The sequence below is a fragment of the Myxocyprinus asiaticus genome, chromosome 23 (assembly GCF_019703515.2).
Source record: "Myxocyprinus asiaticus isolate MX2 ecotype Aquarium Trade chromosome 23, UBuf_Myxa_2, whole genome shotgun sequence".
NCBI lineage: Eukaryota > Metazoa > Chordata > Actinopteri > Cypriniformes > Catostomidae > Myxocyprinus > Myxocyprinus asiaticus.
In genome coordinates, this window is record NC_059366.1 from 15,856,152 (window position 1) to 15,872,900 (window position 16,749).

General features: G+C 36.9%; 1 protein-coding gene across 2 annotated transcripts in view; it reads left to right on the top strand.

The window, feature by feature from the left end:
* LOC127413653 (storkhead-box protein 1-like) overlaps positions 1-16,281 on the top strand; it is a 35,043-nt gene extending 18,762 nt beyond the window's left edge. Inside the window, exons 2-4 of one of the 2 annotated variants that reach the window (XM_051650947.1) lie at positions 11,516-11,668; positions 12,379-14,734; positions 15,825-16,281. In XM_051650947.1, the coding sequence (XP_051506907.1) occupies positions 11,516-11,668; positions 12,379-14,734; positions 15,825-15,978 (2,663 nt within the window). In that variant the 3' untranslated portion in view covers positions 15,979-16,281. The remainder of the gene's footprint in view (positions 1-11,515; positions 11,669-12,378; positions 14,735-15,824) is intronic. The other variant, XM_051650948.1, reaches the window with a different exon arrangement.
* The last annotated feature ends 468 nt before the right edge of the window (positions 16,282-16,749 follow it).

Here is a 16,749-nt window from a genome sequence, read left to right on the forward strand (position 1 = left end):
ATCAAATGTCCAGGTGCTGAAGTGCGATCTTGTGGTCATCCAGACACTGCGGTGGTGTTTGTGTGCCATCCAGGTTGAGTGGATTTGTGCACGTTGCAGATGGATGAAGGAGGGAGAAGTAGATATTTGTCCTTTAGCACTTTTGCACCAAGTTTGTTTGGGTGAAGGCCATCTGATTTAAACAGTTCTCTTTGACTCCAGAAAAGATTAAATGAGCAATGAGCTTCTTCTTTTACTGAAGAACTGACAAGACGTCAAGCTGATCTAACGGTTTCATCCCACAAAGCTGCACATCATCACAAACGCTGATTGTAATCCATAGTGATTCTGTCATCAAGCGTTTTTCCACACTAAAATTACTAATAAAATAAGAAAATGGATGCACAACAGTCTGTTTTTATTGAACGTAATTTCTTTACTCACTGAAAGCTGTATTTACACATATGTGTTCTACGGCATGCCTTGATGGGATAAATACGCAGTCACACACTTTCACAAGGTATACTGTAAATCACTTCCTAAATCCCTCTTTATAATTGTTTATGCTCACACAGTACTCCTGTTGTTATTTCTGCGAGTTCCACGTGCTAGAGAATGAGAGAGAGAGAGAGAGAGAGAGAGAGAGAGTTGCGGTAAGTTGGTATGTTTGTTACCCCTCCACCATTCTTTATCGACATGTTTGTCATACCTCCGACTGAATAGAGCGAGATCTCAGCAAAACAGTCTGCATGTGTGACACCCTCAGCCAAAATCAAATTGTTTTGAGTCTGCTAGTTTGACGCCATCATAAGACTACATATCCTATTTGTATAAGCTTCAAAAAGTCCCCAGTGTATTTTCGCCTTGAAACCTGAGAAACGCTACCAATTGATAATGACCCTCTTTTGTGTGACCTGATACAACATGTCTTGTACAAAACATAACTCTCTGCAACAGGAGATTGTGCTGGTGGTTGGAGGAAATATTTGAAAACTTTTAATGTGAGTATTATTTGTGTCTAAATATTTGTTTCCTCAGCTTGTTTCCTCAACTTGAACTGTTACATTATGATAAAGTGGATTTGGATTTGGATATTGGATTTCACATATGCATGTGATTTGGATCATGTTTGTAAAAGTTCAGATTTCATGCTGTTCACACTACATACAACAAAAATCTTCTTTTTTTTTTTTTTGCTACCTGTCTGAACAAGGCATTAAAGGTGTGATCGTTATTAAACAGGTTTGTGAGTGCTGCTGGCTGAAAAGAGTATAAGTTTAGAACCTCTTTTAAGTGGATTTATGAGTCTTTTTTTTATACTTGTGACACGGCAGGCAATATGATTGTAAAGCTATCATAGTAGAAGGTGTACCCAAGAACCCTTCAGGCACTAATGATGGCACAAAACATCCCCTCTACATGCAACAAAATAAAATGAAAAATGAATGTGCATGCATGGCATGCAAGAAAACCAATACTTTACTGTTAGACTACTAACAAACAGGTGGCCTTTACTAATCCTACTACTGAATATTGGACTGAAATGACCCTATTTAGATAAAAACAGCATAACATACTGTTTGTTTACTTGTCTGATTCATTAATACATAACGTATGTTGATAAGAGGATGTCACAGTTATTAATGTTTGTTTTTTTACATAGTTATTTAGGGGGGGTACACTTTGTCACTTCATACATATTGATCAGTCAGAATGCTGTCTGATACGTAGTTCCATTTTGGAGGAGTTAAGTTTACATATGTGGCTTGAACAACCAGATGCCTATTACACCCCCTGAGGTTGTTTGAGTCTTGAATGAGTCTTGCAGGGCATACACATGGTCTTTTTCATTAAAATCAGTCAAAATGCATTAAGCGACCAAGTGTAAATAACTCTTTTCATGTTAATAGAGCATTCAAGCCTGATAAATATTTGGGGTGGGTTTAAGTGAGTGATAAAGAAGGCATTAGGGACTGTTACTGGCATGATGGAGGCCTGAACGCATGAAGGATTACTGGGATCAATGTTTCAGTCAAATAAAGAGTTCCAGCTAAAGAACTAGAGGAGAACTGGGCCCACTCTACAGGAGCAGTCTCTACAGTATCTAATCTCTTAACATGGGAAACAATATCTTTAACTGTTATTTGACTGAGGCATGATCAATTGCCTTATTTTTGCACATCTTTCTTTCAGAGCAAAGCCATATGTGACAGCTTAATACAGTTATGCATTCTATGAGAATCAATTTTAAAAAAGTTTTAAACCTCAAAGTACTTTGGAAGTGGTTTGTGTCTGGCTTTTGTCATTCGAGAAACTGATTCAGGAAAGTACAGTTTAATGGGTGGTTGACAAGCATGACTAAGCATGAAAGGTAATGGGAAAAAAAAACACATATTTATTTCTAAAACAAACATATCACATGCAAATTTTCTATTAGTAGTCTACTAAAGTCAGTTCTTTCAAGTATATTAGTATATGGGTTGATTTTTATGGTAACGCAGGTTTGAGTCTGGCCTATATCATGTCCTGAACCCATTATCCCTCTCTCTCCTTCCAATTTCCTTGGACTATGAACTTGAATCTTTAACCTGAGATTCTTGACCTTGTCCTTTATTGCTGCGCAAAAAGCACTTCACCACAAATGTGTCCAAATAATAACTGCACTTTCGAAACCTGCAAAATAGTATTGCACCATATGTTATACATGGTCAAAATCGGTTTAACCACAGACAACCCCTATATAGGCTAATACAGGTCTTTCTTGTGTTGAGATGTCTTTCTAAAGGCCAGGTTTTAATTAGTTTTACTGTGGTCCATATTGGATCGCACTCGGTCGACTGCGTTGCCTTTCAAAGTATACTCTTTTGACTGCGAGTGTATATGAACGTGTTCGATGCATGCACACTACGACTGCTTTGTGATACTCTTTTAATACAGACAATGACAGGCACATGCGCCGACACGCGCACAGACGAGTACTATCCGCGTGTTGAGAAATGAAAAGTCTGCACAGACTGTACTAATGACGCAGTTTGCATCACGCATACTGTGAGCATTCCGATTAGCAACGCAGACAACCGAGGAATACTTTGGCCTTAAATGCCATGTTTGTATTTTAAACTTTGAAAACACTGGAAGCATTTTAAACTTAAAGAATCTATTTTCATTTCTGTTTATTCTATTAGACAAACCGTATTTGCAGTTGGTATTTAGCTCAAAATTCTGGACAAAAGTGTTGAAGCACTAGTATATTCTGTTGGTTCACTATTTAATAAACAATGTAAACATGCTTTAAGAGAATTTAGCACTATTTATTTATGTGTGACAGCCTGGATACATAGAAAAAGCATGTCATTTCAGTCACCCATAAAGCACAGAATTCCTCTGATGAAGAAAGTTGCATTTAGGGGTTTAAACAACATGTGTGGCATTATCAGGTTACCTTTTATTCACTTTCTCTTTCCCGCCTTCATTAGAGGGATCACAGCCCACTGTGTGTTTTTGTTGTTCTAGTCACTCAACATAGTCAGAGAGCATAATAAACATAATGGTTATAGCTGTGACAAGGAATGAACCATACCACATTAAAATCTTGTATTTATTAGTAAGTGCAAGTGCAATTTATTTTGTAATTTTTTTTAAAGGCATGACTGAAGAGCTCCTTATGTGGGCATGCGTGTGTGCTTGTGTGTTTCTTGAATCAACACTGCCCTTGCACATTAATTACCTCTGGGGTTTCCCTGTGAAGATTTGATGGCCAAAGATGACCAGGTTGTTTTCAGCGTGGACCAAAGTGAACTGTTTCACCTGCTATTATTATATGTTTTTCAACATTTGTGTTTTAACATGAACCAAAACAATAATTAAGCTGTTTTGGTTAATCTGTTGTTTGCCTTCTACATAGCCTTTGCAGTTCAAAAAGCCAAACCTTTCTTTCTTTTTGTAAAATTTCTATAAGTCTTGCATGGTTCTCTTAAAAGAAAGAAAAATAGTTTCAGTAGGTTAGCCACTGAAAGTGCGTGCATTCTTTTATAGACTTAATTCTAATAAATTAACCAAATATAATACTTAAAGGTGCTATATGTAATATTTTTACTGTACTATATCATAAAATGACCATAAAACGTCATTAGAGAATTAGGAAACATGATAAGTTGAAATACTGGCTTCTCCGATAACAATGCTACAGCCAGTAATTCTACTTTGCAGTTTCCATTCCAGGCCGGAATTTCTGTTTATGTTTTGGCCTGTGTGATCCCGCCCACTGCCCATTTCCCAATAGTATTTCGACACCGCCAGATTGCCAAATTTGAGCAAGTTTGCAAACAATACAGCGTGATGCAACCATGGAAGCCAGCAAACAAACTGGATCAGAGATAACAGATTCCACCCGACCTAAAAAGCCTCGCCATCCGCCTGAAAACCATCAGAAGCATAGTAAAGCAAGGATAAATGTTGGAGATGCCTTTGGAAGATGGAGACAGCTTAAAGCCCAGAAATCCTTTAAAACGGATGCTGAGTTGGCTAATTTGCATGTCAACATTCTGGCAAACCGCACAAGATTCGAGTCTGGGGTGGGGAAGGCAACTATCAAATATTTTGAATTTGGACTGCAGTACCCATTTCAAACGCTTGTTGTCAATCTTACATATAGAACTTTTAATATCTGAGGCTAATTATACAAACTGCTTAAAGTCTGCACATATGTTAATATGCAGTCAAGGAAGATAAATAATTTTGGAAATCTAGCAAATGAATAATATAGATGAAGAATACAGATATTTCAATATTTTATGGTTCTAGCAAAATATTAAGAATTCTTAATTGTAGTGGTTGTCAAACTGTGGTTCACAAACCACTAGTGGTATATGGGTTGCCTCCAGGTAGCATGCCACATGACTCTGGAAATGTAAAATATTTCAATATGTATATTTTTCATGTTTTATTTCAAATGAATATACAGTATCTGAGTGATCTCTTCACAATTTCAGCATAGTGTTCTAATGATTAGATTAGTCTGAAAACTTTGAAAACCACCAACATCTCATGACAACTTGTAATAATTTTTATTAGATGGAGAAATCCTAAGATACTGTACGAATTGGCTCGTACAAAAAGGCACAACTTTTATTTCCATAGAGACCAATCAAAAAAATAACTAATTGCAAATGGATACAATACAAATTTCATTTCATATTTATTTATGCAAGACAAATGACTGATGGATAACCTTAAACACTCTTCCCTCGTCTCCTTTCAAACTCTGATGTTTTCTTTCTTACGTGGTACACAAAACCTATTTTCCCATTAAAATCATGGTTAGGGTCAGGGTAAGAGGTTAGACTATGTTTAGATTTTGGAAAAATAGTAAAAGCATTGTTCCTTGGTTTGTTTATTTTCCTCTATGGGAGTAAAAGTCCTTTGTTTTTGTTCGAACCAACTTGTTTGAATCAATGATTTCTTACGATTTCGCCATCTTGTACTATTATTACGACTTGAGATTATGTCATGAGATCAGGTTGAAACCACTGGTTTATAGTAAATCCTAACAACAGTTTGTTGTGCTAAAATATTCTCTTTTCATTGAGTATCTGTGTACTGTGAGAAGTTTTTGACTGTTTAGTGATCTAATGACACTGTTTATTAAGTTCAGTTTTATGTAAGTGGCCTGCTATAACCTACAGTATGCTCTCTGAATGGCAATAGCTGTAGAAAAATGTGATAAGGAAAAATTGGGTTTTCTGAGGTGCCAAGAGTACATTATGTGCACTACAACCATGTGATTTCCATGTCTTCTTTGTTCAGATTACTTTCTTATCCTGTTATGCTTTTAATGTTACCCTTAATTGTTTTTATAATAATTTGTAAATCAAGGGTTGCACTTTGTCCCAGTCCATTTCTTCACCTTCCTTGCTGTGTGACCACACCAGAGTATGCCATTGCCTGGTTGCCACGATTAAGTATTCTTGTGACAAAGGTCTTAATGTTGTCAGAACAGCCTCATGATACAATGGGCCCAGAGTGTTTCCCTGGAGAGAGAAAGGCTTCATGTGTCCTTAGTAACAACCACATGCTCTAGCCAGTTAAATCGGAGCTGGAATTCTCAATTGTTGTGCAAAATGCTTCCCAATTCCTCTCTAAGAAGACTATTGTAAGCACAATTACCCTTAAAATATTTTTGTTAAGTTCAAGACGTTTGCGTGCACCGTTTCTGTAAATGAAATGCATTTTAAAAGTAAGAAACATCTTCCCTGTTGCAGCCTTAAATTCCCAAGGACAACCTAATGATTTGTTTGTGTCACATTTGGCCACTTCCCTGAAAATAAAGGAAGTCAAGGAGGGATTTATCTAGTGTATGCATCAGAATTTCCTCTTGACTGACCTCTCAGAATGCATGTGGTCAGAGACCTTTGAGATGATGTTTTCCCGTCTAAAACCTCAGATGGGATGTTTTTCCCATGGAAAACAGTGTCAAAAGTGAAAATCAAGAAGAAAAGAAAGCATGTTTCGGCATAACATTATCTCTGAGCATTCTGCAACAAAAGAGAATGGATTAGTTGCTAAGCGCACAGGGTGTCACACATCTTATGGGAACTAGCAAATGAATGCAAAAATGGCAAATCTGGGAATAGGAGGGGCTTTTTGTGATTTTTAAAGTTTTTTTTTTTCCTCAACTTTTTTTTTTTAAAGTGGCAAATTTGGTTACACTGCCACCTGGCACTGGAAATGACTTAAGTGATCCAGCTGTGAGAGATGTCAAGTAGGGCTGTCACGATTACGCGATTTAATTCGATTACTGGAGTCAAAAAATTCCTCGATTAAAATATTGCGAATGGACAATTCGAAAATAAGGTGGAAGTGATGCAGTCCACGGATGAGGGGGTGAAAACATAATGACGAGGTGTCAGCTGTGTGAGAGCACTTCACTTTTGATTTGAAAAACAAAGCAGGACCTAAAAAAAAAAAAACATAATATCACTTCAGCAATGCAACAGCACTTGAAAAGATGATATCCAGTTTTCACAAACCTGCTGAACACGCACTGTAAATTGAGACTGCATGCAATTTGCAGTGCTGCATCCAGATGCACGAGAGAATTATCTACACAATCATTTGCAATATAGGCTTTTATTAAGCAACATAAAATAATATCACGAAAAAGACGTCCATCAGACTTCATTAAATTTACATACACAGTTACGGATGCACAACAAACGCATTCTGTTCAATAAATCTGACCGAATCCAGACGATCTAAGGTTATTTCAGCAAATTATAGTTTGAGTTCTATTATGTGTAAATTAATTACCATTTGAATGTAATGCGATCTTTCTCCTCAAGGAAATAATATTTTGTGATGATCATGTTTAAAAAATAGAACATAATGCCCCACTTCGGATAAATATTTGATAGTTTATGGCCATTATTACAGGTAAAACTCAATGTGGGAATCCAGAGAACTTTTTTTACTAAATAAAACCACAGGTCTGTATGCTGTCAGTCAAAGCTCAACGGGAGTCTGCTGTTAAAGCCACAGCTGCACGTCTTGCACCCCACAGACGCAATATAAAACTTTGGCTTACCAGGGGGAGAAATGGCTAGTCTCTGCATGTGAAATTATTAACAGTGTTTACTCAATAAGGAACTGAATGTACAGATGCTTAAGGGCATTTTACACGGTACTTGGCAAGTGACAAGCTTTTGCGATCTGCAGTCCGTATGTAGCACAAGCACAACAGTGCCCGCAACTGCTGCAGCTCAATGCAAGAGTGAAAAAAATTATCTCAAGCGATTACTGTGAATATTGTATTCCGTTTTGCATGCAAGTGGGGGGGGGGGGACAACAAAGAAAAAAATGGCTTTTATATCTTTGTAAAATAGTTTAACCATGTATATAACATCCTCAATAAACAAGATTGTTGGGCAAATTGTTTCTGAAAAGATCAAATATTTTATTTCCATGGGCTGTTTTCCTATATTTGAGTTCTAAACTAAAATGGGTCATGTTGAACTAGTTAAAGAGTAGTTAAAGTAGATCTTGCATTTAAAAAAAGTTGGGCACACCTGTATAAAGCCAATCTCTGTCAGCTTCAATTATATAATTTTTTATATTATAGATCTGCTGTTGGCTTTAGATATTGTGTGCACAATTGTTTTGTTGTTGTTATTCAATCGTAGAGTGTGTTAAAACTTAGACTAATGAATGCATTTTAGCCAAACATGACTTTACCTCGACAACTTTATGCAATCTGAGAGTTATTAAATATTTTTTTCCGATTACTCGATTAATCGTAAGAAAAATTACTACCTGATTACCAAAATAATAGAGAGTGACGGCCCTAATGTCTAGATCAGATGTGCCCAAACTTTTCCTACAAAGGGCCAAAAATCAAACTTGATTGAGATCCGTGGGCCAAAAGAGAACATTGCATTATAGCAAATTCAGGGCATGAAATTCATTTCTGAAAATGAATTCCCTTCCTTACACAGCTCATATGTGAGGCATTTTTTTTTTACCTTTACAAAGGTAATTTTTTTCTAGCCTTATGACTCAGTCATGCTTTTATGTCAAATACTTTAATTAAAAAAATGAATTACATTTTAAAACGGCATGTTTCAATAATTACAAAATTGCATGATCTCTACATTGTATAATGTACATCGTTACTGAATAAATTATTTTTTTCTCATTCACATATTTCCAAATATTTTGGCTATTAAATTAACAGCCTACAAAACAAATACACCGACACAGAGGAGTAGATGGCAGCATTTCTCCAGATTTGGAAAGAGGAGCTTATAAAAAAATAAAAAAAAACTTAGCACTCTTTCAAGCCAATTTAATAAAAGAATGAACAGTAGTCAGATATATAATTCATACACCAAAAGTGGTTAATGTTCTGCAAAGACAAGTCAAGTCATGTTTATTTGAATAGCGTAACACACATCATTTCAAAGCAGCTTTACAGAAAATCATGCATTAACAGAAAATGAAACTTATAGATATTATAAAGTCTTAGAGTCATCATTGTGTAGTTTGTTTAAATAGTTCTGTTAAAAATGAAATAAACAATTAAATAATAATTGTATTTAAAACCCCTGTGAGCAAGCTGAAGGCGACTGTAGCAAGGAACACAAACTCCATAAGATGTTGGCTAATGGAGAAAAATAACCTTGGGAGAAACCAGGCTCACTGTGGGGGCCAGTTCCCCTCTGGCTAAACAACATGAATATAATGCCAATGTTAGTTATTTGTGTGCAGTTAAAGTCATGGTTTTAAATTTGTGAACTAAGTAACTGTTAAGGTCAGTGTTTAAAAAAAGATTTTTTATGAACTGTAAGATTAATGACTAATGTCTTTGAAGCCCAGTAAAATTATTATTGTATCATTAATAATGTTTTATTTAACATCAAGGCTATTTAACACATCCAGATATTATTTTAGTTCATATTATTATTAACTACATTGTAGCATTTGGTATTTTTAGCATGGGAGCACGACACCGAACTAATGCGGAGTGTGAGAAGCGGAGTTCCCATCTGTGCGCTTTTATGGTGCGAGCATCCACCACTGACACAACATCTGCACAACGGACATCACAAAACAAATAATGTTCAGCGAAAATTCAAATGAAGATCGTGATGTATGATTTTGGAACTATATCAGATTGCAGGGGAAATCTTTTTGCCCTGAGCCGCCGTTAATTTCCGACCCTGGATGGAACTAGAGATGGAGATGAGAGATGTAACAGGTGATTAATTGTCGCTCTTCATCATGCAGCTGGTACATTACACAAAGCATTTGTGCTATTTCTGACTTTCTTGCAAATGTGCTGCATTATGACTGAGGGAGCGCCAAGATATGAAAGGCGCACGCGCTTGCAATGTTAACTGCTTTGTTGATTATAAACAGGAATGATATATTTTTAGCATTTTATCAAGTTTTATACATCTTAAGTTCACTCGTAACTCTGCGATAGAGCACTTCCTCACTGCGCGTGCTTACACTTCTGACACTGCTGACTTACTTTACTCGCGCAGCTTCTGGAATTACAGTTTGACACAAAAACAAGTTTATTGATTTGATTTGTTCATCTCTATCTGTTGGTTTACTAATTCGCAGCTGCAGTAAAGTGAATAAGTGTGCGGGAATTTCCCGCATTATGAACGTGGAAATTGCGGCAGTTATTACAATTGTGTGCAATACCCACAATCCCTTGACAAATTTCAGGCTCTGCAAACTGTATTATATTAAAATATAAAGTTACCCTGTTTCCCCTCCTTTATGATTTCATTATACAAAAAACATTACTCTGCAATCTGCTAAATTAATGCAATGAAAAGCTGCGTCAATAGCATTTTTTTCCCCACTCTTGTTGTATACGTCAAGGCGGGTCAAATCAAAGGTCATCACGGGCCAACTTTTGCCACGGGCCCTAGTTTGGGCATCTCTGGTCTAGATTATTTGAAGGAAATGGCTTTTCATTTTAGCCTGTGGACGGCTAAGAAAAGCAAACATAAACAGGCCTCCAGCAGTACATAGTGAGCTGGCAAACAACTGAACGTCTGAAGGAAAGACCCCACTGCATTCATTGACTTACTGTTTGCTATTTTAAGGGAGTCTTGAATGTTTTTTTTTTCACCTGTGTATTGTAGTCTGCTATTACCATATTGTGTTACATTATGTCAGTTTGTTGTATGCAAAGTGCCTCCGAATCAGCCTGTAATGTTTCGGAGCTTAAGTGAGTTTGGCCCTGGAGATACTTCCAAACATTAGTTACAGATGAACTATGGTGGGAGTGAGTCTAACCTGGGCTTTGGTTAATTAATCAACAACAGAATGGGAAGTAAGTGCCCTAGATTTAATGTGGCCATCCCTAGTTAATCATCAAGACTTGACAAGCTTGAGTTATTATGGTCTGTGGCTCTGTCAATGGTAGCAAGACAAAATTCTACAATGTACTGTATTCTTTAAACACATATAACTGAATAAACCACTCCATTTTAATCACTGGTTAAAACAGAAAAGTGTGATTGTTTTGAACTGCGTTGAATGTGCACAATCCATAGCTTGATAAAGCAATTTGTATTAGAAACATAACATTCCCTGTCTTTGAAGGATCAAATGAATTCTTTGAGCATATTTACAGTGGTTCTTTATCCTTGGGGATTGAATCCCTGGGCATACAACTGCATATTTATTGTCTTTGTAAGATGTTTGAAATACTCTGTAATTTAGCTGTTAAATTTAAAACATTCTACCTCACTCCTGAACTGAAGTTTAGTTGTCTTTGGATTTTGTTGTTTTCCTTTAAACAACAAATCATAGCTTTATGGGACATTTTTATATGTGGTTTCTTCATAAGCAGATTTCAGATGGCCTTTTGTGCCTTAAACTAACTAATTGCTTCCTTTTAATGTTTTGTTTGACATTTTCACGCACTCTTTCTTTCCCATCCAAATCTATTTTGTACACAAATGTATTTTACCTGACTGAGAAATGATAGTGACACCAAATTACCTTTTTTCCCCAACAGGTGATCTGTCTCCAGTGCAGATGTCACCAATCTCCCAGTCACAGTTCATCCCATTGTCTGAAATATTGTGCTCTGTGATATCGGACATGAATGCTGCCCATGTGGTTGTAAATCAGGAAGCATTGATTAACCACATGATGAAAGCACACCCAGGTAATTAATAACAGTGTTTTAACTATATTGCATATTGGCCCACTTTATACCTCGCATTAATATCTGGATAGTATCAGGATATTCTTTAGCTGGATTATATTTACACCTTTCAGTCAAATGTGTCTCCACTGTGATCGGATAGAGATCCTATCACACTGATCCACGCAAATTTAAAAAAAGCTTACAGACTACATCAGAGGCCGCGGTAACCAAAAAGCCCGTCTTTTAATGAATCTTAAAAGCATGGATGGATAATTAAATGCTTTCTTTCACTTTGAAAATTCAGGGTTTTTTCTGCATTTAAATTTTGTTCGCAGCTACCAAAGTGAAATTTCGGGACACCGAAGCAAATTGAATGATATCTCACATTAAACAGAAAAAGGCTAGAACCCACACAGCATTCTAGCAACAGATGACTGTAGCATAACCTCATCACATAATTAATTACTCACATAGTTGTATCCGGATACAGAAAATGCATTTGCATTTAAACCTTCTTTGAATGTGGTTTCAGTGATCCAATAACAATGCGTCTTGGGTGCATTTACACCTGACATTAAATGTGGTCAAGTGTTATCTGATAGCGATCTGATCACTGAAAATGCATTTGAATGCCAGGTGTAAAAGGGGCCATTGTACTTACCTATGCATTCTAAAAAAACTTTTTACTAAGTAAATATATCAAGCCACACTGTTTTCTTGCTGAACAGAGACATTGAGGACAGTATCCCCATTTGTTTCAGGAATGACCATTCCCACTCAAAATATCCTGTATAATGCACTGGGAACTCTTATTAAGGAGAGGAAGATCTATCACACTGGCGAGGGCTACTTTGTTGTCACTCCTCAAACATACTTCATCACCAACAACATGGTGAAAGAGAGGAATTGGTGGATTAACAGTGACAATGACCTGCCATCACCACCTCCCATCACATATCTGGTGAGCAATGAGAGTTGCATGGAGACCTCAACTGAGGTGCCTGTCATGGCCCACTGTAGATCCTGCAGCTGCTTCACCCCTCAATCCAATGTACCGCCATCTATCCAGGACCATCAATCTATCAGCATTAGTGAGTGCACTGGTAAAAGCCTCAAGTGGCTGAAAGAACACAAGCCCTCTGTTCAGCACCAGTCCACCTCTACAGCAGCAGACCAGGCCAGTGAGGTCAGCAAATCCACCACCACCAGCCGAAAGGACAAGGAGAAAGCTGGCCGCAAATTTGGACTTAACCTATTTCGACGAAACACAGGGAAGAAGGAGAACAAGCTTAAAAAAGAATATGCAACATTCTCTGGCCAATTCCCACCTGAGGAATGGCCTGTCAGGGATGAGGATGACTTGAATAACCTCCCCAGGGATCTAGAACATGCCATCATCAAACGGATCAACCCAGAGCTGACTGTGGGCAATCTAGTAAAACACACGGTTCTAATGATGAAGCTTGAGGAGAAAGCTGAGAAAGGCACGGAGAAAGCTGTGGACAGGGGCATTTCCACAGAAGCCCTTGTATCTAAGCAGAGGTACCATACCTCAAAGGCTGGGGGTAAGAAATCTGTCCCTAGAGCTACTCGCAGCAAAAGAGGCCATTCATCCAAAGAGAAACATAGGGCAAAGAGCAAGACTCTACCTTGTGCTGAAGATGTAGAGGCAGGCGATCACATTATGTCACGCCTAAGACCAGAAACAGGTTTGGATGAACCTGACAACCAAGAAGAAGGTATCATTTTGAATCCAAAATGTGTCTACAAGAAACGAATAGAGAACCCATTTATAGGTTTGCCAGGAAGAGACATGGAACCAAACATTGTCCATAAAGAACAAAGAAGGAGAGAAGCCAAGAATCCAATCACCAGACATCGTGAAAGAACAGGTCACAGGTCAAAGTCCTGGGATCCTCACCAGGCCAAAGCAATCACTGACTGTGTGGAAGAATCTCACACGTTGATGGACACACCCTGCATACAGCTCCACGAAAGAGCACTGACTGTGGACTCCACCCTGGATGCTAAACCAATTAAAGAGCTATGTGGAGATTACAGCTCTGTCTACCCTGAGAGCAGCACATTGAGGATAGAGGACAAAATTAAGCTAAGAGAGAATAAAGTCCAAAGCAGAGAGTTTAGAAATGGCAGAGAAAGGGAAAGTAAACATAATGCTCTTCAGGATGGAGATCTGAGAAATGTTTCTGACCAAAAGAACATTTTAGATCATCCCACACCTTCATGTGACGTAACAGAAGTACCCCTCTCATGGCCCAAACCTACAATTCAGCGTAGACTTTCCCTCCATCTATTTAACAGTAACGAAGAATCTCATCACAGTCCTGACTTGTTGTCCACACACCAGCAAGTTGGTAACATGAAAATTAGCCAGCAACTATCAGATGATCAGATCTTACACAGAAACACAAGCCAGACTGAAAGTGAGGTGTACACTGATGATCAACATGGCATTTATCAGAAGCTAGAGGAGGATGAGGACAGTTGTAGCTCCCTCTACCTGAATGGAGAGTGTGTGCTTGACTGTGAGCTATCACAAACTGGTACAGCTCACTGCCGTGAGCCTGTCTGTCTGGATGGAGACTGGGATGGCAATTTCATCGAGAAACATGGATTCACTGCTCATTACGAAACCACCAGAGCCACACGAAGACAGCATGAATATAGGTTGCAGTCTTCTGATCAGCGGTCTTTGCCCCTCCTTCAGAAAGGTGCCAGCCCCAGACAAGAAGCCCAGGGTCTGGGGGAAAGACTATATAAAACCAGTCTTGGAAATGCTGAACCCAATGAAGCCCTGGAAAGCAGCATTTTTGTCTACTGTCAGACAAGTGAAGTGGACTCAGATGCTGAGACCATACAGAAGTCTGCAGATGAAGCTGATGGCAAATCCAGTCACTGGATATGTCACCCTGAATTAAATGACTGCCACCAGAACACATTAGAGACATCAGAAGATGTTGGCAACATCCACAATGCAAGTATAAATGGCCCTGCAGGGGCCTGCGCAGGAGAAACTGCAGAAAGTCAAAGTAACACAGCAGATAGTGGGATTGACTCTCCAAGGTTAGTCAGTTGTGGTGATGTTTTGAGGTCATTAGTTTGACATAGGGCTGGGCAATATCAAATATTCACAACATTATTGGGATGATTTTGCTACAGATACAATATCAAGCAATATTGTGAACATTGCAAAGATTTTGCGACTATATTTCTTAAAGAGCGTCATTTGACAAATTTCAAGTTTAAAAATTTCTGCTTAAAATTTAAGTTATTAAATAAATAAAAAATTGTGACGAAGTATCACAGAAATTGAGGAGGTGACAGCGTTTCATCGATTTTGAAATGAGGAACATTACAAACTGTCAAATACACACTGACACCGCAGTGCATTTTTCAGTGTTTCGCCAAAATAAAAGCTCCAGGTAAGTAAATACAACAGAAAACTCTTACTATTGTATAAAACAAATCCTCAAAATTATAATAATAATTTAGTAATATATATAATAAAACACAAATGGAAATTAGTAAATTATTCAATTAAATTCAACTAGGTCCCAAAATATAAGTGAGTAAAGATGTAGTTTTTGGACAGCCTGTTCATTCACCAAAAATGTTTTAGTAAAAATATTTGTGGGGAAATATAGATTTTTTTAAATTATTTTATTGTTGTATTGGAGAATATCAATTTTATTTATTACAATATGAATTAAAAGTAATTCTTCCTTGGGTTCATTTAGTGAACAACTTTGAAAACATGCATTCATTATTTTTAATTCGATTTTTATTTGATTAAACATTTTGTATCACTTTTATGTAATTCCTGAGATAATGCACAATTATTGAAAATATCGTCAATAGGCTGAAAAATATTGAGATACAATTTTTGAAGCCATATCGCCCAGCCCTAGTGTGACATATGTGCTTGTTCCAAAAAATGTACTAGTCACTGTAAAATGTTAATGTAATTGAAAGTTCTACTAAGGTATTCATAGTGTAATCGACTTCACCATACTACTACTTAGTAAAGTTTATGGTTGCCTGTATTTAAACACTTACCATTTACTTGTGCTGGAGTTACATATTTGAATGTTTGACTGATGATTTAATCTTAGATATTAAATAAAATATTTTGTTTTTTACTCATTATTTACAGGACACATATCAGTTTAAACTCCAGTAACTCAGCCATACTTAAAGGACTGAAGCATCGTGCTTTCCTGCAGAACCTTGAAAAGCTCCACTCCAAGAGTAACGGCATTCATCCTCAGAATTCTCTGCTCAAACTTACACCTGTCATGAATGTTTAAACAAATTAAAAATAGCTCTGCATCTGGGCACAGTTCGATGATGTAAAAAATGTATATAATTCCCTCCAACAAATGTAAATATATTTCCTCAAATATACTAAAAATTCATTTAGGTATTTTATATTCTTGCTATATTACAGTTTTATATTTTAAGCAATAATATTTTTACTGTCTTTTTCTGTAAGCATCTTTTGTACATTGATCCTTGACTGTTTAGAGAGAAAATCTGGACATTATCTTTTACGTTGTAGATGCATGTACAAATGATAGGTAATTGGTAGAAATAAAGTATTTTAAAAACAATGCCTTTATTATTTTTGTCTCCATGTTATATATTAATACTTTTGGCTAAAAGACTCATTAAAAAATATACCTTTAAAGAGGGTACAACAGGGGTGAAAAAAAAATGACGTTTTGCAGAGGATCAAACACAGGTTTATAAAAAGGTGATGTTGTACCTAAATCTGTCAGTAACAGAACTGTTATGGGTTAGCTGTGTTTAAATATATGGTTTTTCACTTTCACTGTTAGCTAATATTTAAACAATCATGAATTGACACAAAGATGATGACATTCCCCAATAATTCTCTCTCATAATTTCTTTATTAAACTTATTCTGCTATACAATGATGCTCGAGATGAGATGTTAGGTTGTCTCTCAAAGTGTTCGTCATTATGATTTCATTTTAATATTAGTATAATGTTGTACTGCCCTGGGCTTACTGTAATGTATAAGATTAATGTGATTATTTTATATTGGAGTTACATGAT